Here is a 25,400-nt window from a genome sequence, read left to right as displayed (position 1 = left end):
TAAGAGTAGCAAATTTTATAACAAATCCTATAATGTGTATCCTTGTTTTAAAAAATAACATGTACAATTTTATTCTGATTATAATAGTAATATATTTGTGAATGATGCTGACATCCCAATAAGCCTTTTTTCATTAGAATATAATTCTGTGGTAATTTTGTCAAATAATCAAGTATTTAAGTTTGTACAATGTACATCATTGTACATCTCAGTAAATTTATTTATAAAAATCATTGAATTGTTAAAATGAGTGAATAGTAAGACTGTTAAAAAATAAACAGTAAGATTGTTAAAAAATAGTTTTACAGTCTTGAACAGTAAGACTGTTAAAAAAATAAAACCATGCTGGGAGTTTAAAATTTTTTCAGTTTTTGCTAATTGGAAAACTAGGATGATGTAATTGTTTTCTTTATTTCGTACTATGGCTATGACTTGTTGCTATAGATAAATGACTATTTTACCTAAAACTAGTTTTTCTGCAAAGTATTTCAGTACAGAGAAATGTTAACTTTATTCTCTGGCAAAGAGCGTACTTTGCTTGAAATTTATAAGGCTCTCTTATAAAACATCTTGTTTTATCTATTTTTTTTACCCTCTTTATGGACAGTTTGGATTATTTCCAAAGCTATAAAAAAGAATGGGTGTAAATTATTCTACATTGCTTATAGTTTGTTTACACTAGGTTACAAAGTTGGAACACACTATTTTTCCATTGCTTTTCTAGAAGATTAGTTTAGCTTATCTCTATAGCTTTGTTCTCATATTTGAAAACAAATTATTTATGGACTCTGTCCAATGTATTTATCCTCTTGTTTTTTCTTTCTTTTTTTCGGTATTGAGATTGTGTCTTAAAATTACTTGTTGGGAGAATAATTTTTTCTATGAAACATTTTTAGGCAGATTTTTTTTGGCTGCACCGTGAGGCATGCAGGATCTCAGCTCCCCAACCAGGGATCAAACCCGTGCCCTTTGCATTGGGAGCACAGAGTCTTAACCACTGGACCTCCAGGGAAGACCCATAGGCAGATATTTGTTTGTTCTTAAAGATATTCTGTATGTGTCTCCTCCAAAAGAGTATGACCCATTTAAAAATTTGACTATATCCTGAGAAATTATTTATAAAAGCTCTCCCACAAGTCTGATGAGGGCCAACTTGTTTAAAGATCTAATTAAGTTTATTGAGATGAGTTAACTCTAATGTCTGACAGCATCAAGCATTGGCAAGGATGTGAGAACCTAGAGACACTGTTGTAATTAAAAGGCACTTGGAATTTAAGAATTAATTGGGGTGGATTGATTTCTCATAAGTTAAATCATCATGAACTTATTCTGTGGCTTGAAAGTATTAGGCATTAGATGGTAATAGTTGTTGTTGTTACTATTTTATATATACATATATATTGTACTTGCTGTATATCAGACACTGTTATAAAGACTTTACAGTAACTTGTTTAATTGTCACTATAATCCTATGAAGTAAAGACTGTCACCATCCTCATTTAGCAGATAAGGAAAATAAATCGCACAGAACTCACTCAAGAACACAGAACCCAGGCAGACATTGCTCTTAACCACTTTACCATAATGAAAGGACTGCTTTCCTTTTCTTTCCCTTTTTTCAAAAGAAAAAAAATTCATCTTGAAAGAATTAAAAAAATACTTAGTATAAGAAAATGAGAATTAATACTTTACCGCTAGAGGGAGAAACATGGTCTTCCATTTCCTTCTTATTTCTTGTTTCCATTTTATGTTTTTATGTTACTTTATTTATTTATTTTTTCGCGGTACTCGGGCCGGGCCTCTCACTGTTGTGGCTCTCTCACTGTTGTGCTCCCGGTGCGGAGCACAGGCTCTGGACGCGCAGGCTCAGCAGCCATGGCTCATGGGCCCAGCCGCTCCGCAGCATGTGGGATCTTACCGGAACGGGGCACGCACCCGTGTCCCCTGCATCGTCAGGCAGACTCTCAACTACTGCGCCACCAGGGAAGCCCTGTTTTTATGTTATTTTTATGAGTCAGTGTTACTTCTAACAACTGACATAGTCTGATTACTAATGCTTTTTCATCAACTGCTATGCTGTTAGTTCAAACAGTATTATTTGAATTTAGTCACAGAATCTTTATTAGGATTTTTTTTTATGTGTTTGATAGTTTATATCAGTTGTCCACTTGGATTGGTTGCACATTTTTGTGGAAAATCTTTAAGCTTTATCTGCAGCTTAAAAGATAAGGAGTGTAAAGGTACTTCACATTTCTACCTACCTTTTGAAAAATATGTATCATTGTAACTCAAAATGTGAACTATAATTTCATGTTAGAATGCTAATGGTTGTTGATTAACTGATGATGTAAATATTAATATAAGTAAACAAAAATTTTTTAATAATTTGATATCAATTGATAATCGATATTTGTTGAAGTAAGCTCATGGTTTTATAACTGTAATTGATAAATAAAGCCCCCAAAAGATTGTAAACATTTTAATAAGCTTGTTATACAATAAGGTATCTCTCACAGTATGAATATGTGCTGGGAGAAAAGTTCAAGGTATTGTTTTTTCTTAAATCATTCATTCTTCCTCCTTTGTTTTTATTTTATTTTTTAGGATTTTGGCACCCAGTAGTAATTATCAAGATGTTGAGACCCTCTATAACTTCCTAATCAAGTATGAGGTAGGAGAAATATTTTTAAATGTTTATCATATTTCCATTATAATCAAGCTTTAATATAAACAAACATAGGTGTTCTAAAATGTAATCAAATGCTATTTAATTGATATTTGCTTTAAATTCTTGAATGCCACAGAAGTTTGCCAGTGCCAGTCAGTTTTTTTCTTTTTTTCATTCTCTAAGTAAAAACATACAGTGGAGACCTATAATAATACACTTTATCCAACACAGAATTGTTTCTCATCAGGGGTGCTGTTGGCATTTTGGACAGGTCATTTCTTCATTGTGTGGAACGTTGCAGGATGCTTTAACATCTCTGCTCCTCAGATACTAAATGCCAGTAGCTCCCCCAGTCAGTGTGACAAGCAAAAATATCTTCCCACCGCACCCCACTCACTCAGATGGCCCCTAGGGAGGAAGAACCACCTCCGGTTGAGAACTACTGATTGCTGAAAAAGAAAGCTATAATTTAGTTTCCTCCATAGCAGCAGTATAGACCTTGGAATTAAAGTTCTGGTGAGGCTCCAGTGTATTTTGTAAATTAATCTGCATGCTTTTCTTATCCGTTGATCTTCAGTTTTTGTTTGCCTAAAGTTCTTTACCCATATGCCCATATATTCTTTCTTTTTAAGTGTGTGTGTGTTTAATTTTTAAAATACTCTAAATAAAGGAATATGACATATTTTCAGGTGTCACTTTTCTTATGGAGTCAAACTTCTTTAAATATATTTCTTCACTTTTATTCCTGGTTAGCTCTTTATTTAACTTTTTTATGCCACATCTTACATTAAGAACCTAGTGACTAAGAACACAGACTCTGAAGTCAAACTACTCATGTTCAAATGTTGCCGCCTATTAACTGTATGATCTTAGACGAGTTATTTAATTCTCTTTGCCTCAGTTGCTTCATCTGTAAAATGGGAATAACATAAGTAGATAAATTACAGCTATTCTTTAAAGACTAAATAACTTAATATATATAAAGTGCTCCAAACAGTACCAAGCACAGAGTAAGTGTTCAATAAGTGTTACTTATTTTATTTAAGGAAAGAGTGGTTGTTTACATGTACTTTTTTAAAGTTACATGTACTTTTTAAATCATCTCTTTTGAGATGATTCAGTGAAATAATTATTTCATTATACTTTCTGAATTTCAAATTCAATAAAAGTATATTTGTAGAAACAATGGGGACAATTTTAAAATCACATATCCTTGAAAAATCTGATATATAGGTCTTCTTTGGATTTAGTGCTTTCTGTTGCTGAGAGCATTAGGAGAAAATACCCAACTTGCTATTTATAAGAATATGTGGATCTGAGTCCCAGATTTTGAAAGTATTTCTCTTAGCAGAACTTCCTCCCCAGTACCAGTTACTACATTCGATATATTTGTCTCACATCATAAACAGTGATACAACGATTTAAATTTTTTAAGATGTTTGGCTATTTTTATACTTAACCTTTGCCTTCTGATCTTGATTTTTTAAGAATTAAAAATAATATAGTCATTTCTGATATTTGGCATTCACTGTAAATAGTACAGCTAAGAATTAACGACACCAATTCCATAATCCATTTACAATCACAACTCTAACGTTTACTGATGGGGAGGCATCTTTTAGCTCTTTGTTTTCTGTGAATTATTAAATGATATTTAATAGCGTAATTTAAAATGTCCCAATATGAGTAATTTAAAATGTCTTGTATCAGAATTAATGAATAGAATGAAATGGTATATTTCAGGCTAGAACCTGTGATGTATGTCATGAATTTGTGTTTCAGTTTTCCTTTATTAGTAGTAGATTAACTGCCTACTTTATAAGTCATCTGCTGTAACCTGGAGCCACATCACACTTACACTCCAGCCACGTTCTGGCATAAGTGTCTAAATGTACGTGGATGATTGTTTTTTAAAGTAAAGATAAATCTAAATACTTTTTGCTAAAAATCTACTAATGGCTTCAAAAACTATTTTGTATTCATATTATATCAGGTTCAAAATCAGTTCTTCAGCTGATTTTTCTTAGCAGTTGATAGAGAATAGATTATTCCATTCATCTTCTGATCAAAGATCTGCAGTGTTGATTGTTGAAATTTGCTGGCCTAAGTTTGGATACATTATAGGTCCTAGCATGTTGGGGCAGTAGTGAAAATATCAAAGGCCCTTGAGACCAGGGCAGAATATGTAAAGAAATAGGAATTGGACTGGTCGATAAGTTAACTCTAAATGTATATTTTAGAACATTTTTGGAAGATTATTTTAATAAAAATTATAAAGTACTTAATCATGATCAATTATATACCAATTTCATAAATCATTAAATATAATAGTAAATATTATGTATAATTAAATAACATTAAATTATATATAAATATATAATCCTAATTTTAAGTGAAAATTTAGGATTATATACATTTCAACTGTTATATTTAAAAACTAGGTGTTTTTAACCTTCAGTGAATGGAACATTTTCTATACAAATATGGTGACCTTATGAAAATACTGAGGAAGCTCGTAGAACTTTTGCAAATAAGCAAAACCCTAAAATCCATAGAAAACTTTCATGATATAAATCTTTAAAGTAGTGTTAATTAAATCTGGGTAGGAGCATTTTTCCTCATCAAAAAACTGCATACGGGGCTTCCCTGGTGGCGCAGTGGTTGAGAGTCCGCCTGCCGATGCAGGGGACACGGGTTTGTGCCCCGATCCGGGAAGATCCCACATGCTGCGGAGTGGCTAGGCCCGTGAGCCATGGCCGCTGAGCCTGTGCGTCCGGAACCTGTGCTCCGCAATGGGAGAGGCCACAACAGTGAGAGACCTGCGTACAACAAAAAAAAACAAAAACAAAAAAAACCTGCATACGGCTAATAATAGCTTGAGTATTTTTAAAAGTAAATCGAATAGAAGACAGTCTCATTTAGTTTCCCTTCACTAATACAGAATCTCTAAAAACTTAGACACTGGGTTATATCTTGAGTAATCTGATAAAAAGAATTTCCTTCTACAAATTTCCAGATTGTTCCTTGCAACTTAAGTACAATACTGTCTAAATCAGTGGTAAGTCGCAAGAAATACAGGATTCCTTCAGTGTGTTCTCCACGTGTGCCACAACAAGTTTTTGTATGATGAAGGACTTTTATATTTTTATAGTGTTGTAAATTGTCTCTGAATTATAATATTTATAAACTTAAACATATTAGTTTAAATACTTAGACCTCAGTAGTCTGAAAAACACATTTCTTCAGAAAATGTCTATAAATCAGGCTTTTTCCTAAACAGGTAGATCTTTCCACACAGTTTATAACCTTAGTGTTTAAATGAAAGTTATTCAGTAATAACTTTCAGAAGTGTCAATCATAGTATTCAAATATTGTTAGAGTTGAATATTTAACTTTTTCTTTCAGCTTGAATTATTTCTATTCATGAAATAAGAGCTGGCTGATTCTGCTTACAGTAGTCTACCTATGATCTACTAGTCTCTAGACTAGTAGACTCTAGACTCTAGTCTTTTAAGTACAGCTGTTAAAATTTTTTTTAACAATTTATTTACTTCTCCCAGAAAATAAATATTGAATAAATACATTAGGGCTAGGCTAATTGATGTATGAATCTGTTGATAAGAGCCAGTAGTGGTAGAATTTAGTGTTTCATGTACTACACATTTTTTTCTGTCCGTTTGATGTATAAAATGATCATCTGCTTTTTGAGATTCCCACTAACCCCAGGACCATCTCACTTCTTCTGGTTCTGTGAACAGATTAAGTTGTAACAATAGGACTAATATTTTTACACATAGTTCAGTGTTAGTATTATGGTCACTGATCTTCTAATTGTTATTATTTAGTCCTTTTTATGCAAAAACTGGAAACTTGACATTCTGCTTCCTCAGAATATGGGCCATTCTAATTGTGCTCTCACCACTCATTTGACTTAATATGCATTTTAAATAGCTATATCTTGGTTCTTTTCAGGTAAATAAAAATGTCAAATTTACTGCCCAGGAACTTTATGATTGTGTTTCACAGGCTGAGTATCGGTAAGTCATATCTGTGTGTAGATATATCAGTGTAACACTCTTTTACCATGTATAGCACCACTTGGTGGTGGTGCTGAAGGGTTCTTTTTACGTCTTCACTAAACTATGACATTTTTTTAACCTTTCTAAATATGAAATATCTCATACATACATAAGAGCTGTGTGTGTATGTATGTATGCATATAGCAAGTTTAAGTTTGAAAGTGGTTCTCAAGCTTTGGGGCATCAAGGTTCTTTTATATTTTTTAAAAATACTGAACACCCCTAAGAGCTTTTGTTTATGTGGGTCTTATCTATATTTACTGTATTAGAAATTAGAATTGAGAAATTTAAAAATATTCATTTAAAAATAACAGCTAATTACATGTTATGATAAGTAACATAATTATGAAAATAATTTTTCCCAAACACAAAATATTACTTACAAGCATGGCGTTGTAAGAGATTTTTGCAAATCTCTTAATGTCTGACTTAATAGAAGACAGGTAGATTCTCATTGCTTCTTTTGCATTTAGTCTCAGTAATCCCATGTTACATATCTATGGAAAACTGTTGTACACTCTCATAAGGACGAGAATTCAAAAGGCAAATCACGTCTTAGTCTTACGGAAGTACCTTTGACCTCACAGACCCTTTGAAAGAGTCTACATTCCCCAGTCTATGTTTTGAAGAACAGCTCGTATAAAGAATACTCATATGCCTGCCATTCAGTTGATAAAATAGACCTTTACCCACCTTTATTTGTATCCTCCCTCCCATGTTCTCCTTAGTGGGGATATATACGTAGTACACACAGGGTATAGGTGTAAAGCCCTTCAATCCTGGGCCAAGGCAGACAAATTCATGAGGATTAAATACCCATTTAACCCTTCCAGGGTTGCCCTCCAGTCCCATAACCCCTGCCCCCAACCCCCAACCCATATTGTTTTTTTTTATAATTTTATTGAAGTACAGTTGATTTACAGTGTTGTGTTAATTTCTGCTGTACAGCAAAGTGACTCAGTTATACATATATATTTATATTCTTTTTCATATTCTTTTCCATTATGGTTTATCACAGGATATCGAATATAGTTCTCTGTGTTATATGGTAGGACCTTGTTGTTTATCCATTCTAAATGTAATAGTTTGCATCTGCTAACCCCCAACTCCCAATCCTTCCCTCCCCGACCCCGCCTCCCCCTTGGCAAACACAAGTCTGTTCTCTGTATCTGTGAGTCTGTTTTTGTTTCAAAGATATGTTCATTTGTGTCATATTTTAGATTCCACGTGTAAGTGATATCATACAGTATTTGTCTTTCTGACTTACTTCACTTAAAAGGTCCATCCCTGTTGCTGCAAATGGCATTATTTCATTCTTTTTTATGGCTGAGTAATATTCCATCGTGTGTGTGTGTATGTCTGTGTGTGTGTGTGTGTATACCACATCTTTCTCCATTCATCTGTCAGTGGACATTTAGGTTGTATCCATGTCTTGGCTATTGTAAATAGTACTGCTGTGAACACAGGGCTGCATGTATCTTTTCAAATTATAGCTTTGTCTGGGTGTATGCCTAGGAGTGGGATTGCTGGATCATATGGCAACTCTATTTTTAGTTTTTTGAAGAACCCCCATACTGTTTTCCATGGTGGCTGCACCAATTTACATTCCCACCAACAGTGTAAAAGGGTTCCCTTTTCTCCACACCCATTTCCATTCTGACTGGTGTGAGATGGTACCTCATTGTAATTTTGATTTGCATTTCTCTAATAATTGGGGATGATGAGCATCTTTTCATGTGCCTACTGGCCGTCTGTATGTCTTCTTTGGAGAAATGTCTATTTAGGTCTTCTGTTCATTTTTCGATTGGGTTGTTTGTTTTTGTTGTTGTTGAGTTGTATGAGCTGTTTGTATACTTTGGAAAGTAAGCTGTTGCCAGTCGCATCATTTGCCAATATTTTCTCCCATTCTGTAGGTTGTCTTTTCATTTTGTTTATGGTTTCCTTTGCTGTGCAAAAGCTTATAAGTTTGATTAGGTCCCATTTGTTTATATTTGCTTTTATTTCTGTTGCCTTGAGAGACTGACCAAAGAAAACATTGCTACGATTTATGTCAGAGAATGTTTTGCCTATGTTTTCTTCTAGGAGTTTTATGGTGTCTTGTCTTATATTTAAGTCTTTAAGCCATGTTGAGTTTATTTTTGTGTATGGTGTGAGGGTGTGTTCTAGCTTCATTGGTTTACATACGGCTGTCCAACTTTCCCAACCCCACTTGCTGAAGAGACTGTCTTTACCCCACTGTATATTCTTGCCTCCTTTGTAGAAGATTAATTGTCCATTGGTGTGTGGATTTATTTCTGGGCTCTCTATTCTGTTCCATTGATCCATATTGTTTTGTTTGTTTGTTTTTACTTAAAAATTTTATTATGTAATCAATATAATACATGCTTATAAAAATGCAGAAATTGCAGATAAATTTCATTTTTTAATATACTTTTACATAGATTATACTGTATATATATGGTTCTGTATACTATTTATTTTCCAACTTAACAAACCTCAATAACCCACACCTCTGTAACCAGAATCTCAACAAGCATCATTTTTAATGTCTATATATACTTACATTGTCTAAATGTACCATTATTCAGTTAAGTATTTCCTTAAATGTTGGACATTGACCATATTTCCATTTTTAAACCACTTTATGTAATACTGTGTTCAGTATCTGCAGAAATCTTTGACCATGTTTCTATTTCTTTAGACTATGAACATCTTAAAAGATCTTGATAATCTGTTGACAAATTCTTCTCCCCAAAGATTTTCGTAGTTTATTTTTGAAACTACTAATGTATAAAGAAGTATTTAGGGTTCTTATCAAAATACTAGCTTTACCAAAATTTTTCTTTTCTTTTTCCCATCACACCATTCTGCCCTTTAGCTCATGTTAAAGGAGGGGAAGGGGGCTGGTGGATGGGGAGGAAAGACAGCCAAAAAACAAACAAAAATTACATACAATAATAGTGGTCATATATTCTACAAGTGATAGCCATTTTCAAATTTTCCATCAGCCTCCATCTTTAAAGGGACCCTCTCAGATGATATGAATGGGGAATCAAGGCTTATTTTGTTTTTATTTATTTTTTGAATTTTATTTTATTTATTTTTTTATACAGCAGGTTCTTATTAGTTATCTATTTTATACATATTAGAGTATATATGTCAATCCCAATCTCCCAATTCATCCTACCACCACCACCACCCCCGCCACTTCCCCCCTTCGTGTCCATACATTTGTTCTCTACATCTGTGTCTCCATTTCTGCCCTGGAAACCTGTTCATCTGTACCATTTTTCTAGGTTCCACATATATGCGTTAATATACAATATTTGTTTTTCTCTTTCTGACTTACTTCACTGTGTATGACAGTCTCTAGATCCATCCACATCTCTACAAATGACCCAATTTCGTTCCTTCTCATGGATGAGTAATATTCCGTTGTATATATGTACCACATCTTCTTTATCCATTCGTCTGTCGATGGGCATTTAGGTTGCTTCTATGACCTGTCTATTGTAAATAGTGCTGCAATGAACATTGGGGTGCATGTGTATTTTTGAATTATGGTTTTCTCTGGGTATATGCCCAGTAGTGGGATTGCTGGGTCCTATGGTAATTCTATTTTTGGTTTTTTAAGGAACCTCCATACTGTTCTCCATAGTGGCTGTATCAATTTACATTCCCACCAATAGTGCAAGAGGGTTCCCTTTTCTCCACACCCTCTCCAGCATTTGTTGTTTGTATATTTTCTGATGATGCCCATTCTAACCGGTGTGAGGTGATACCTCATTGTAGTTTTGATTTGCATTTCTCTAATAATTAGTGATGTTGAGCAGCTTTTCATGTGCTTCTTGGCCATCTGTATGTCTTCTTTGGAGAAATGTCTATTTAGGTCTTCTGCCCATTTTTGGATTGGGTTGTTTGTTTTTTTAATATTGAGCTGCATGAGCTGTTTATATATTTTGGAGATTAATCCTTTGTCTGTTGATTCATTTGCAAATATTTTCTCCCATTCTGAGGGTTGTCTTTTTGTCTTGTTTGTAGTTTCCTTTGCTTTGCAAAAGCTTTTAAGTTTCATTAGGTCCCATTTGTTTATACTTCCATTACTCTAGGAGGTGGATCAAAAGAGATCTTGCTGTGATTTATGTCAAAGAGTGTTCTTCCGATATTTTCCTCTAAGTGTTTTATAGTGTCCGGTCTTACATTTAGGTCTTTAATCCATTTTGAGTTTATTTTTGTGTATGGTGTTAGGGAGTGTTCTAATTTCATTCTTTTACATGCATGTAGCTGTCCAGTTTTCCCAGCACCACTTATTGAAGAGACTGTCTTTTCTCCATGGTATATCCTTGCCTCCTTTGTCATAGATTAGTTGACCATAGGTGCATGGGTTCCTCTCTAGGCTTTCTCTCCTGTTCCATTGATCTATATTTCTATTTTTGTGCCAATACCATATTGTCTTGATTACTGTAGCTTTGTAGTATAGTCTGAAGTCAGGGAGTCTTGATTCCTCCACCTCCGTTTTCTTCCCACAAGACTGCTTTGTCTATTCGGGGTCTTTTGTGTCTCCATACAAATTTTAAGATTTTTTGTTACAGTTCTGTAAAAAAATGCCATTGGTAATTTGATAGGGATTGCATTGAATCTGTAGATTGCTTTGGGTAGAATAGTCATTTTCACAATATTGATTCTTCCAATCCAAGAACATGGTATATCTCTCCATCTGTTTGTGTCATCTTGATTTCTTTCATCAGTGTCTTATAGTTTTCTGAGTACTGGTCTTTTACCTCCTTAGGTAGGTTTATTCCTAGGTATTTAATTATTTTTGTTGCAGTGGTGAATGAGATTGTTTCCTTAATTTCTCTTTCTGATCTTTTGTTGTTAGTGTATAGGAATGTGAGAGATTTCTGTGCATTTAGTATTCTGCAACTTTACCATATTCATTGATTAGCTCTAGTAGTTTTCTGGTGACATCTTTAGGATTCTCTATGTATAGTATCATGTCATCTACAAACAGTGCCAGCTTTACTTCTTCTTTTCCATTGTATTCCTTTTATTTCTTTTACTTCTCTGATTGCAGTGGCTAGGACTTCCAAAACTGTGTTGAATAATAGTGGCTAGAATGGACATCCTTTTCTTGTTCCTGATATTAGAGGAAATGCTTTCAGTTTTTCACCATTGAGAATGATGTTTACTGTGGGTTTGTTGTATATGGCCTTTATTATGTTGAGGTAGGTTCCCTCTATGCCTGCTTTCCGGAGAGTTTTTATCATAAGTGGGTGTTGAATTTTGTCAGAAGCTTTTTCTGCATCTATTGAGATGATCATATGGTTTTTCTTCTTCAATTTGTTCATATGGTGTATCACATTGATTGATTTGCATATATTGAAGAATCCTTGCATCCCTTGATCATGGTGTATGATCCTTTCAGTGTGTTGTTGGATTCTGTTTGCTAGTATTTTGTTGAGGATTTTTGCATCTATATTCATCAGTGATATTGGTCTGTAATTCTCTTTTTTAGTAGTATCCTTATCTGGTTTTGGTATCAGAGTGATGGTGCCCTCATAGAATATGTTTGGGAATGTTGCTTCCTCTGCAATTTTTTAGAAGAGTTTGAGAAGGATAGGTGTTAGCTCTTCTCTAAATGTTTGATAGAATTCACCTGTGAAGCCATCTGGTCCTAGACTTTTGTTCCTTGAAAGATTTTTAATCACAGTTTCAATTTCATTACCTGAGATTGGTCTGTTCATATTTTGTTTCTTCCTGTTTCAGTCTTGGAAGGTTTTACCTTTCTAAGAATTTGTCCATTTCTTTCAGATTGTCCATTTTCTTGGCATAGAATTGCTTGTAGTAGTCTCTTATGATACTTTGTAGTTCTGTGGTGTCTATTGTAACTTCTCCTTTTTCATTTCTAATTTTATTGATTTGAGTCCTCTCTTTTTCTTGTTGAGTCTGGCTAAAGGTTTATCAATTTTGTTTACCTTCTCAAAGAACCAGCTTTTAGTTTTCTTGATCTTTGCTATTGTTTTCTTTGTTTCTATTTCATTTATTTCTGCTCTGATCTTTATGATTTCTTTCCTTCGACTAACTTTGGGTTTTGTTTGTTCTTCTTTCTCTAGTTCCTTTGGGTGTAAGGTTAGATTGTTTTTTTGAGATTTCTCTTGTTTCTTGAGGTAGGCTTGTATTGCTACAATCTTCCCTCTTAGAACTGCTTTTGCTGCATCCCATAGGTTTTGGATTGTCGTGTTTTCGTTGTCTTTTTTCTCTAGGTATTTTTTTGTTTCCTCCTCAATTTCTTCTTTGATCTCTGGTTATTTAGTAACATATTGTTTAACCTCTATGTGTTTGTGTTTTTTACGTTTTTTTCCCTGTAATTGATTTCTAATCTTACAGCGTTGTGGTCGGAAAAGATGCTTGATATGATTTCTGTTTTCTTAAATTTACCAAGGCTTGATTTGTGACCCAAGATGTGATCTATCCTGGAGGATGTTCCATGTGCACTTGAGAAGAAAGTGTAATCTGCTGTGTTTGGATGGAATGTCCTATAAATACCAATTAAATCTATCTGGTCTATTATGTCATTTAAAGCTTGTGTTTCTTTATTAATTTTCTGTCTGGATGATCTGTCCATTGGAGTAAGGGAGGTGTTAACATCCCCTGCTATTGTTGTGTTACTGTCAATTTCCTCTTTCATAGCTGTTAGCAGTTGCCTTATGTATTGAGTTGCTTCTATGTTGGGTGCATATATATTTATAACTGTTATATCTTCTTCTTGGATTGATCTCTTGATCATTATGTAGTGTCCTTCCTTGTCTCTTGTAACATTCTTTATTTTTAAGTCTATTTTATCTGATATGAGTATTGCTACTCCAGCTTTCTTTTGATTTCCACTTGCATGTAATATCTTTTTCCATCCCCTCACTTTCAGTCTGTATGTGTCCTAGGTCTGATGTGGGTCTCTTGTAGACAGCATATGTATGGGTCTTGTTTTTGTATCCATTCAGCGAGCCTGTGTCTTTTGGTTGGAGCATTAATCCATTCACATTTAAGGTAATTATCGATGTGTATGTTCCTGTTACCATTTTCTTAATTGTTATGGGTTTGTGTTTGTTGGTCATTTTCTTCTTTTGTGTCTCCCCCTTAGAGAATTTCCTTTAGCATTTGTTGTAGAGCTGATTTGGTGGTGCTGAATTCTCTTAACTTTTTTGTCTGTAAAGCTTTTGATTTCTCTGTCGAATCTGAATGAGATCCTTGCCGGGTAGAGTAATCTTGGTTGTAGGTTCTTCCCTTTCATCACTTTAAATATATTGTGCCGCTCCCTTCTGGCTTGTAGAGTTTCTGTTGAGAAATCAGCTGTTAACCTTATGGGAGTTCCCTTGTATGTTATTTGTCGTTTTCCCTTGTTGCTTTCAATAATTTTTCTTTGTCTTTAATGTTTGTCAATTTGATTACTATGTGTCTCAGCCTGTTTCTCCTTGGGTTTATCCTGCCTGGGACTCTCTGCGCTTCCTGGACTTGGGTGGCTATTTCCTAACTATGTTAGGGACGTTTTCGACTGTAATCTTTTCACATATTTTCTCAGGTCCTTTCTCTCTTTCTTCTCCTTCTGGGACCCCTATAAATGCGAATGTTGTTGCACTTAATGTTGTCCCAAAGGTCTCTTAGGCTGTCTTCATTTCTTTTCATTGTTTTTTCTTTATTCCTTTCTGCAGCAGTGAATTCCCCTGTTCTGTCTTCCAGGTCACTTATCTGTTTTTTGCCTCAGTTATTCTGCTATTGATTCCTTCTAGTGTAGTTTTCATTTCCGTTATTGTATTGTTCATTTCTGTTTGTTTGTTCTTTAATTCTTCTAGGTCTTTGTTAAACATTTCTTCCATCTTCTCAATCTTTGCCTCCATTCTTTTTCCAAGGTCCTGGATCATCTTCACTATTATTATTCTGAATTCTTTTTCTGGAAGGTTGCTATCTCCACTTCATTTAGTTGTTTTTCTGGGGTTTTAGCTTGTTACTTCATCTGGTACAAAGTTCTCTGCCTTTTCATTTTGTCTGTCTTTCTGCGAATGTGGTTTTCCTTCCACAGGCTGCAGAATTGTTCTTCTTGCTTCTGCTGTCTGCCCTCTTTGTATTGTTCCTTATTTCAACATTGAGATTCATCCACATTGAGGCATGGAGCAATAGTCAGTTTACACTCAGTTCTATTATAACATGACATATGTGTTCCTAAGTATCACTGTTATGCAGATTGCATACTGCATACTGAACTATGCAAATTCATGCAATAAAAGCCACAGGTCTCATAGAAAAGGTGGAGTTGGGGTACATCACTCACAAACTTAATAAGTGGACTTCCCTGGTGGCACAGTGGTTGAGAGTCTGCCTGCCGATGCAAGGGACACAGGTTCGTGCCCCGGTCCGGGAAGATCCCACATGCCGCGGAGCGGCTGGGCCCGTGAGCCATGGCCGCTGGGCCTGCGCGTCCAGAGCCTGTGTTCTGCAACACGAGAGGCCACAACAGTGAGAGGCCCACGTACTGAAAAAAAAAAAAAAAACTTAATAAAGGACATTGAAAAAAAGATAGGAACCTAATCTAAATAGTATCACAGTTTTACACATTTTAGGACACATTTGTCCTAAAATGGTTAAAAAATGGTTAAAAAATACATAAGTCCTAAAATAAATCTAACACTTTACCTTTAAAAGAAGGTGAAGTTTGCTATGGACGTGATCATAGGAAAGGTTGTAGCCTGTGGATTAGTGTGATGTGGTATAATCTGAAATTGGATATAAGGGTGTAGCACCAGATATGAATAGTTGTGGCTCATAACAGGAGGAAAGCTGAGGTAGCTGGTACGTATTTGAAGTACATGCATGTGTGTATTGTGTGTATTCCTAAGCAGTTTGGTTTAGCTGCTGTGCAGTTTTCTCTGTTCATCTAGCATTTTTCACTGTTGAAATCCTGTTTAAGAAAATGCAAAATTTTTGTTGTGCTCAAATTGTTCCTTAATGTATTGATGGTGTTGCAACAAATTCTTGTGTTCTAAACAAGAGCTGTAACAGAACTGATGGTATTTTTACTGCTATGTAATGTGCCACTGTATCACTAAACCACAGTTTATTTGCCATTTGTAATTTGCAGATGTATTTGTGTAGCTATAAAATTGTATGAGAAGACATGGTGACAGAGTTAATTATCAAGGTGCTTCTACTGGTAAAACTCTAGATTGATAAATATATTTGATGATATCAAGACACTAGGATTGATAATCATACACAAATGTTACTAGGCAGCATAACTATGAAAATTCACTCACTCACTAGATTAAAGTAAGTTTTCTAAGAAAATCTGAAGCCAGTGGGGCATGCATTATCTGTTGTAGCTGGGGGTGAAAATGGTTTTTTACCCTGATATTCAGACTCTCAATTAATCAGTTGTACTCTTATTTATATATCTTTACAAATACTCCACATTTAAAGGTTTGTGTACATGAGATTTGTGTCAAAAATATAATGTCTTCCAACCTTAGTGATACTTTTGAAGGTGTAGAAAGGTCACCATATATAACTTGGAGGGCAGAGTCCCTTGCAGGATGGTTTCAATCAAGTGTCTAAAATTATTTTGACTTCAGCTTACTGTTTAAATACTTTGGAGGTTTTGGTTTTTTGTTTGTTTGTTTTTTGCAGGGGGGAGGGTGCAAGGGTCAAGCTTGAATGTTCAAAGTTAAAGTGGTAGTACCCATTTTTCTCTTTGTTTTCCCTCCACTTACTATGCCAGGGATTTGAATTATGATATTAATTAATAAGCTCCCTCTTATATCCTAAAAGTGTGAGTTTTAAGAGAAATCAAATACATCTAATATCTTGAATGCATTAGAAAATGGGGATTGCTGTTCAACGGGCTTTTGGTTATTAGCTTTTAGATTTGTTACTCTGTTGTTTGTTTTGAAATTATTTGCCATATTTTCAGTGAATGGTCCCTCCCATATTAGCCTCTGGTGTACTCCACAGCTCATGTAAGCTGCCAGAAGACAGAGGTTCTTTTCGTTTCAGTAGTCTATACTAGACACAGAGCCAAACACAATAGGTACGAGGTAGCAGAGTTTCCCTGTGACTCAGAGGTGAGAACAGAAGAATGATTTAACTTGGCAAAGACAGTTACTTAGATTGTCTGAATTTGCTAATCTTTGTTTTTGATTTGTAAAGTGTTCCTTGTGAAGGAAGAGGCTATGATGTGCCCAACACCATATTTATTGCAATAGGGAGGAAATTAAGTAGCTCAAGAACAGAAAACTATTTTGTAGGTTCTGATAAAGCAAGTAATTAAGGTTTCAGATTGAAAGTAGCTTTGATCAAAAGTTGAATTCCATGACACAGTAGAACCTTGATGTTTATATGTATAAATCAGTGTTTTCTGTCTTCTGCAGTTTGTAGGTTCTTTGTTATAGCTTTTGCTCTTGCCAGTGGGGTCTGAGCACTGCTTACCCTGAGCAGATGAGGAGTTTGCTCAGAAAATCCAGGATGGTAAATTATAACAAGATTATCAAACAAATATCTTATGTGTGATATCTTCTACATATATGAGAAATAGGAACAGTATTTAATTCACTTTGTTTGACAGAATGTTCTGACATGTTGGCAAGACAAGTCTCTAAGGTCATTTTTTCTATGTGAAATGCACATTAGTTTGTGACATCAGCTCCATAAAGTACCTGGCGTATCCACGTAATATGCTGCCTGAGGCATGTGTATCAGGAGCAGCCTTGTTTTCCTTCTAGCAGGTGCTTTCAGGGATTACTGCTTTCTGACTCCAGGAATTGGCTCCATGGTAGTATCTTCTAGATTACATTAGAGCTGTGGTTCCTGGACCTGAGTGTCAGCACCACCTGGGAACTTGCAAGGAATGCAAACTCTAAGGCTCCAGCCCAGACCTTCTGAATCAGAAACTGTTTATATACTGTTTTTATATGCACTACACTGTATTCCATTTTTCCTTTATTTGAGATGCACATTGCAAATGTATAGAAACATTGAGAGAGTTGTAAAACATATCCATTGTAGACTTTTTTCTTGTACCTAAAAAGGATTTTGGAAAAACTGCATCAAATATTGGAGTTAGGGCACTTAAATTCACTACTGCCATGCCACTTTGACAAAACTAGCTATGGAAATGAGTCAGATAACCACTGGAATTATTTTTTAATTGATCTGATCAAGTTTCCAGTTATTTTGACCCATCTGAGATTTGGTCAAATTAAGTTTGATACTCATAATAGGACAATTTAGAAAGACAGCGGCAGTTCTTTAGAAGTTTCATGAGCAATATAGAATTGCAGAACTAGAAGCAACCTCCAGTCTCGAGCTTTGTTCCAGAAAGGATTAGGAGTTGGGATTGTTTAGTTTGGAAAAGAGAAATAGGGTCACTATAAGGGACATAAAATATTTGTACTATTAGAAGAAATAAGAATAGCAACTTTTTGTTTTGTTTTAATTTAGGCAGACAGGTCAGATAGGTAATTTTTTAAGGCCCAATGTAAAGGAAGAACTTTCTAGCAATTAAGAGATATCAAAATATGTAATGGCCTTTCTCTCAGTTGTAAATATCTCATCACCTGGAGGTGAAAGCCAAGGTGAGATGATTCATTGGGGATGCTACAGAATGGTAGACAAAAGTGTTAATATTCTGCCATATCTAATATTCTGCCATTCTACATATAATCCACAGGGAAAAGGAACTCAAGAATTACTATCTTCATAGTCTAGTTATAGACCCAACACATGTGATGAAAAACACCTGGTACTTTCCTCAGCCAGCAATGACAACTTGATGCAGGAAGCAAAATCTGTAGGTGATAATCCATTGTCAGAATGCTGACTCCCACAAGTAAAACCAAATGCCATTAGGATGAAAAGAGGGGATAGGGCTCTCCTCTTAGCTATGAGAGGAGGAAAAAAGAGGAGAAGAAAAAGAAAAGACATCGAAATAGATTAAAAGTCTAGTTACTAAGGAATTTTCTTCCACATGTGGAATAAGTAACCAAGAACAGGAATAGGGGCCTGCCCTTTTTATTTCATTTTCAAGTTTATAAGAAGACATTTTACATCTCTCCAATTTTGGACCTCTTAGGGTCTTCGGAAAATCATTTTCTGAGCAGTTATAAAGAACTGGCAACGACATAACACTGATTTTAAGCACTCCAAATGCAGGAAACAGGACTAGAGTAACACAAAGCCAAAAGTCAGGTTTCAGCCAGCCCCAGGGAAGCCACACGTCTTCAGGAAGTGAGGCTGCTCAAAATACAGTGTATTTACTTTGCTGCGGCTCCTAGCTCTCATCCTAGTCCTTGAGCTCTGATTGACTTCTTTTTTCTTCATACCCTGCATCAAGGGATCCGTGAGGGAGGAGGGGCAGTGTGCAAAGGCAGCTGGAAGTCCTCCCCGACACTCTGGACATGGTTCAGAGCAATCTTAGAAGCCAAAGAAGTCATAACAGTGTAATTTTCATAACTGCCATTTCTTGAACACCTTTATATACCAGATGCTGTACTGGGTACTGGGTATTCTTCGTGAACTTGTGTAGACCATCTCTCAATAGATTTAAATAGGTTTCCATGAGATTTGAACTCTATAGACACCATGTATAATGGATTGGTGCTCTAACCGATAACTTAAAGACCTCACAGCTTGTAGGCCTCCTGTCAGCTTTTGAGAGTCCAGCCAGGCTTCATCTTAGATAAAATTGTGAGTAGTCATGGCAAATATCAGGCCTTTACTCCCTGCTTCCCCACCTCTGGTTTAGAGTAATTATCTAGTATTCATTTGTTAATGACTAGGTTACCTATCTTGACAATTCTCTTTAAGAGTTGAAGCTCTGTCAACTTCCTATCCCCTCACCAGTGTCTGCTCCTGTCTGGAGTTGCACCCTCTTAGTATCCTCCAGTTTACCTGTTCTCTAACTCCCAAGCCAAATAAAACAAAAATATGTGATCTACTCCACAGCGTTCTTGTTGACAGCAGGTCTGCCATGGGAAGCTTTATTCCTGAATGAAGGAATTGCACCAAAATCATCTCCATGTTGACTGTCTGCGAACACGTGCTGCTAAGTGCTTATCCTCCCATGTTGTTTGGTTTGGGCTAAGGATCCATAACTTTGGCATTTTCGCTCTCAGATATCAAATAATGTATTTCAACTCCCAGTGTTCTCCTGTTGTATTAAGATTTTTTTTATTTATCTGACTAGCTCTCTTGTAGTGATATAAAATTTCTTTATCCCCTAGGGAAAAGTTAACCATCGGATGCCGCCAGCTGGTTGAGATGGAACACACCATGCAACAGTGCAATGCCTCCGTCTATATGGAGGCCAAAAACAGGGGATGGTGTGAAGACATGCTCAACTATAGAACCTAAGTGCTGATTTTGTAACTTAGAAGGAATGCATCTGTCTTCAGGAACAACAGAGTAGCTTTCAACCTTTTGTGCCAAACCCGGGAGACTTGCAAGAAATGTCTTAAGAAATGTCTCAAATGTCAATGTCTCATAAGTACAAAAAGATGATTGCCTATTACTGACAACCTCATTGAGGTTCTGATGTGTCCATTGTGGGATAAACTGTGAACTCAACTTGTCTGAAGTTGACTTTACCTCCCTACCTCTACTCCTAATACTGAGCCAGTGTGTCTAAGGAAAGGAGAGCCATCTTTTTGGTCATCTTAGGGCAAGAGCCACTGCGGCATCTGAGGAAGGCCCAGGACACAGTGTTAGCATCTCTCTCAACAATAAATTTGGGTATGTGACCAGAGACGTTTCCAAACCTCAAGAAAGAATTAGGACATGACCATGCTCACCATATTCCACAAGAGAAATCTTACCCTGGGCTGTTCTATGATCAAACTGTCTTCCATGTAGACACAATACGTAATACGTATCCCTTCTACTTCCCCCAAGGTAAGGGAAGTAGAATTTTGACTTTGGCTCCAACTTGCTGCAGTAGCCTCTTTTCTTCCCTGGCCTTGTCACTTCTCAGTGCATTTCTCATGGGATAAACAGGGAGACCCCTCTGCTCAGTGTCCTCTTAAATGTGAAACAGCATGGATTTATCAGGTAGCAGTGGCTGATGTTTGCCCCTGGCTAAACCAAGTGTTTAACTGACTTCTTTAGTTATAAATACCATCTATGGAAATCCTTGTTTACTAAAGTATATTATGCTTTTGTTAATACATTAGATTAAATCTAATTTGGTATTCTATTATAAATGTTAATTTATTTTTTTTAAAAAGCAATGAATTATTTTTAGTGATTTTGCTTTTCATTTTACTTCCAAATTTTTTTTCTGAACTGCATACAGGTATGATTATAAAAGTGAACCTCCAATGAAAGAGAACTATGCAGGATGCCCACTAGCAGGAAGAAGGATCCGAATGAGCTTTGTTTGCTTAGAAAGCCACACCTCCTCCTGGGGCTCAAAGTGCCCTCAGGGATATGAGCCTGGGTAGAAGGAGAAGCTTCCAGAGCACCTCTGCTGTCTGCCTCTTTCCTTTTCCATCCCCTCCCCCTACCAAATATGTCTTCAGACTTTTATCCCTCAGCTGCTTCTAGTTGTTATTGAGTTTTGCCCTGCTTTGTTTTTGTTGCTGTTGTTGTTGTTTTGGTCGCAGCTTGCAGGATCTTAGTTCCCTGACTAGGGATTGAACCGTGGGCCACTGCAGTGAAAGCGCAGAGTCCTAACCCCTGGACTGCCAGGGAACTCCTTGCTGTGCTTCATTACCTCCCTTTTTCTCTCTTATCTTTTTAATATGTTATACTTTTTAGGAAATTTCTTTTCACTCCTATCATCTGAATACTTCTACGTATTTCACCCTATGCATGTGGATTTTAATTTTATCCTAATCTATGTGTCTTTCACTTTGTGCGTTAATTTGTCAATTTTCAACCTTTTTAAATTTTTTTTTTTTTTTTTTTTTTTTTTTTTTTGCGGTACGCGGGCCTCTCACTGTTGTGGCCTCTCCTGTTGCGGAGCACAGGCTCCAGATGCGCAGGCTCAGCGGCCATGGCTCACGGGCCCAGCCGCTCCGCGGCATGTGGGATCTTCCCGGACCGGGGCATGAACCCATGTCCCCTGCATCGGCAGGCAGACTCTCAACCACTGCACCACCAGGGAAGCCCTAAATATTTATTTTGATATGTGAAAATGTTTTAACTTTTCTAGTCTTATTTTTATCTTTAGAAGACATTCTTTAAAATTTTTTTAGTGTTTGTTTCTTTGAAATGTAAGGGTTTTGGGGTTTTTTTTCCTTCTTTTTGTTGCCTTCTTTTCTTAAACTTTAATTTATACTTTTTTTCTAACAGTACAGTGTGGGAGTTGAGGTATCCCTTTCCTCCCATCCCCTGCTCGCTCTTTTCTGGGTCTCCCCTCTGGATTGGAGTAACTCAGTTGACATAAGGATCCTAAGCCCCACCTTGGTAAGTTTGTTTTCATGGGAAATTATCATATCTTTAGAACTCCAGGTTTTAAAATCTCCATTCAGTAAACATAGCTATTATATTTGGGGCAGAAGCTTCATAAGCATGCCATGAACCAGAAGGGACTGATGGGAAAAGTCACATGAGGGCAAGGGCTCTCTACATAAAGTCTTGCCTTAGTGAGAAGCTGGTGATAACTTCCTGAGAAGCATCCCTGAGGATTTTGACAGCAAAGTTCCTGGAACCATTTTACTGTAGCCTTTTCCAGCTTACCTCCACAAGATAGTCCATTTCCTTCTGGAAAGGACCAGGGAGGGTCCCCTGGCTTGGCCAGGCCACAGCTCTTCCAGCATTCTGAGCCAAAGAAAAGTTGGCTAAAGACTTAGAGTCTGTTGTACCCTACTGGGTCCTCCTGTTAGGACCTGCAGTGGGCACTTGGGACTGCACAGATTGGAACTTCATAGATGGATTAATTTCACTCTCCTATCATTGTCTTTGCCTGTCATGAAAGACAGGGGACACAAGACAAACCTGAAACTTTATTTCCTTGATCTTTTGGCCATCATCTTAAAACACAAGTTCTTTCACCCTTTCAGGGTTGATCCACAATTATTTAGTGTCATGGTCTCCCTTAAGAACCTAGCTTTTATTGTTTATACTCCTGATGTGACATCTCCCCACGCCCACCTATCTATTGGAGCCTTTTAGCTCCCTACCGTGTGAGATGGGATGAAGTTACCTTTATCTTCTCAGAGGGAATATACCTCACTACTGAATAATGAAATGCATCCTCCACTTAGGAAGTGCTGCCACCCATACTCCTTTTCCGATTTAGATTGGACTGACAGTCCAGTCTCCCTCCCAGTTGGTGGCTCTTTAAGCTATTTTGCCAACAAACAACAAAAAACCCCACTCCAGTGAAAATAAACAACTCCATGAGCTTAAGCAGAATTTACAGCTATGAACCTATAAGGTAAGGCAGTAAGACACTCAAATCTCAGTTACCAACATGGCTCGCTGCTCCTAACTACAAACCAAATTCAGTATCCTAGCCTTTGCAACTCTTATTGTAGACTAATGGTTATCGCTGAACTACATTAACTCAGTACATACCCTTGCATGGCCAGTGGGGATGAACGGTTCCCTGATGTGATTTCCAGTCAGGTAAAATATTGACATGTCCTAGACTTTTTAAAAAAGGCTTTTCCCTTTAAAGGTTTGGTTAAGCTAGAAAGACAAAACTTTTTCAAGTGTAAAACTGTAGTTTTGAGTTTTGTCAAACACAATCACATAATCACCAGCACACTCAAGTAATGAGTTCCATTGCTCCTCGAAATTCCCTTGTGCCCCTTTGTAGCCAACTCCCATCCCCATCTCAGGAAGCCACTGATGTGTCTGCTATCCATGTAGCTCTTTTCCAGAATGCTATGCAAATGGAGGCTTTTGAAGCTGGCTTTTCACTTAGCATGATGCTTCTGAGGATCCATCCATGTTGTTTTATCAATAAATACTTCAGTGTTTTTATTCCTGAGTAGTATTCCATTTTATTCATGTACCCTTCCATTCATTCACCAGTTGGAAGGATATTTGAATTTTCAGTTTTTGGTGATTATGAATAAAGCTGCTATATTCATACACAGGTTTCTGTAAGAACAGGGTTTCATTTCACTTGGATAAATACCTAGGAATGGGATTACTGTGTCATAGGATATTTAACTTTATAAAAAACTGTCAAACTTTTTCCAAACTGACCTTACAATTTTGTAATTCCTCCAGCAATTTGAGAGCTCCAGTTGTCATTTTGCTTTTTACATTTTCCTAATGATCTATGACAGTAAGCATGTTTTCATGTTATTATTAGACTCCATTTATCTTCTTTGGTGGAGTGTCTTGTTCTAAACCTTTTGCCCATTTGAAAACTGGATGGTTTTATTGAGCTTAGAGAGCTCTGGATGCAAATCCCTTATCAGATGTTTTCTTTCAAGCCTGTACCTTGTAAGGATTTGGCATCACTTTTGGTTAAGATAGAGACAGAACACTTGCATAATGCAGAAGGTAGATCTTACTATCATGATTTGAGAGTAGCCTTAATGGATAGCTGGCCCTGTTAATTATTGATTGGATGACCACCATTACATTTGATAGATGCCTTCAAACTTGGCAACTCTTATTCTTAACTTGCAGGACAGTTCAGTTCATCTCGTAAGAAGTTTCAGTCTCTCGCTCACTGAAGTTTGGTATTCTGTGTGCCTTTCTCCAGGCTGAAATTGTATTAGTCCTGTTGTTCTCTCTGAGCAAATATCTTGTATTTCCACAAGATGTCAACTCTGTATATACTCAACTTAATAACCGAGCTTTTGCTTCTCACCCTTATTCAAACCCCCAATAGAGAATTGAGCTCCTAACAGTGAAGCCTAAGTACTTTATTGGCCATTGTGCTAGTAACGGTAAGTTAAAGAACCCATGATATGCACTTGAATACATCCCTCTCTTTATGTACTCTACTTATTGCTCAATGTATCATTATCATTTTTAAGACTCTTAAGAAACTTCTGGTCTTATTAAGAAAACTGATGCTTCACAGTAATTGCTTTTTAACCTTCAGATAATTGATTTAATAGATCTCCTGTTAACAGGACCAAATTTGTGGCTTGGCCTTACTATTTGAGATTGATATATTTGATTCATATGTTGGCATTTTCTCCTCTTTTTTCACTCAGTTTACCCTGTATCTTACGTCTCAATGAGAGACTCTTCAAATCCTTTTTTGAAACAAAGTAGGGTACAAAAAATTGACTAATAAATCCTATAGAGACCGTGTTTTCTGTGACTCATAGTCTTCTAAAGGCAACTCTGGAATTACAGTAATGTCCTAGAGGGACTTTCTCCTTTGCCTACTTCAGTTTTAAGTTAAGAATTCTGAGATCTGGAGAGATTATAGGGCGTACACCTAATATATTAAGCACTAATGATATTCCCAAATCCAGGTCTTTTCCTAACATATGATTATGTAAGGAATTCTAAAACATTGAAAATGGTAAAGTATTTAAGACATACTAGAAGCCAAAAATCAAAACCCTATCCTTGAAAATCACAGTAAAAGAATTTATTGTGATTTATGCTTGAGTATAATCAATTGTTTTGTTAATTCAAACAGGTATTTTATAGTTTTGCTACTTTTAGAGATTTAGTCTAGTATGTTTTGT

The 25,400-nt window shown here is 36.2% G+C and overlaps 1 protein-coding gene across 5 annotated transcripts in view; it reads left to right on the top strand.

The window, feature by feature from the left end:
* Nucleotides 1–21,659, top strand: part of SWT1 (SWT1 RNA endoribonuclease homolog) — a 91,698-nt gene extending 70,039 nt beyond the window's left edge. For 2 of the 5 annotated variants that reach the window (XM_030873042.2, XM_030873047.3), the window contains exons 17-19: nucleotides 2,605–2,671; nucleotides 6,641–6,705; nucleotides 20,013–21,659. In XM_030873042.2, the coding sequence (XP_030728902.1) occupies nucleotides 2,605–2,671; nucleotides 6,641–6,705; nucleotides 20,013–20,142 (262 nt within the window). In that variant the 3' untranslated portion in view covers nucleotides 20,143–21,659. Of the gene's footprint in view, nucleotides 1–2,604; nucleotides 2,675–6,640; nucleotides 6,706–20,012 lie in introns of those variants that run through there. The other 3 variants (XR_009563260.1, XR_009563259.1, XR_009563261.1) reach the window with 3 other exon arrangements.
* The last annotated feature ends 3,741 nt before the right edge of the window (nucleotides 21,660–25,400 follow it).

This window comes from Globicephala melas, chromosome 1 (genome assembly GCF_963455315.2).
Source record: "Globicephala melas chromosome 1, mGloMel1.2, whole genome shotgun sequence".
NCBI classification, from domain to species: Eukaryota; Metazoa; Chordata; class Mammalia; order Artiodactyla; family Delphinidae; genus Globicephala; species Globicephala melas.
Note: the sequence above shows the minus strand (reverse complement) of the source record. Positions and strands in the feature narration are given on the sequence as shown.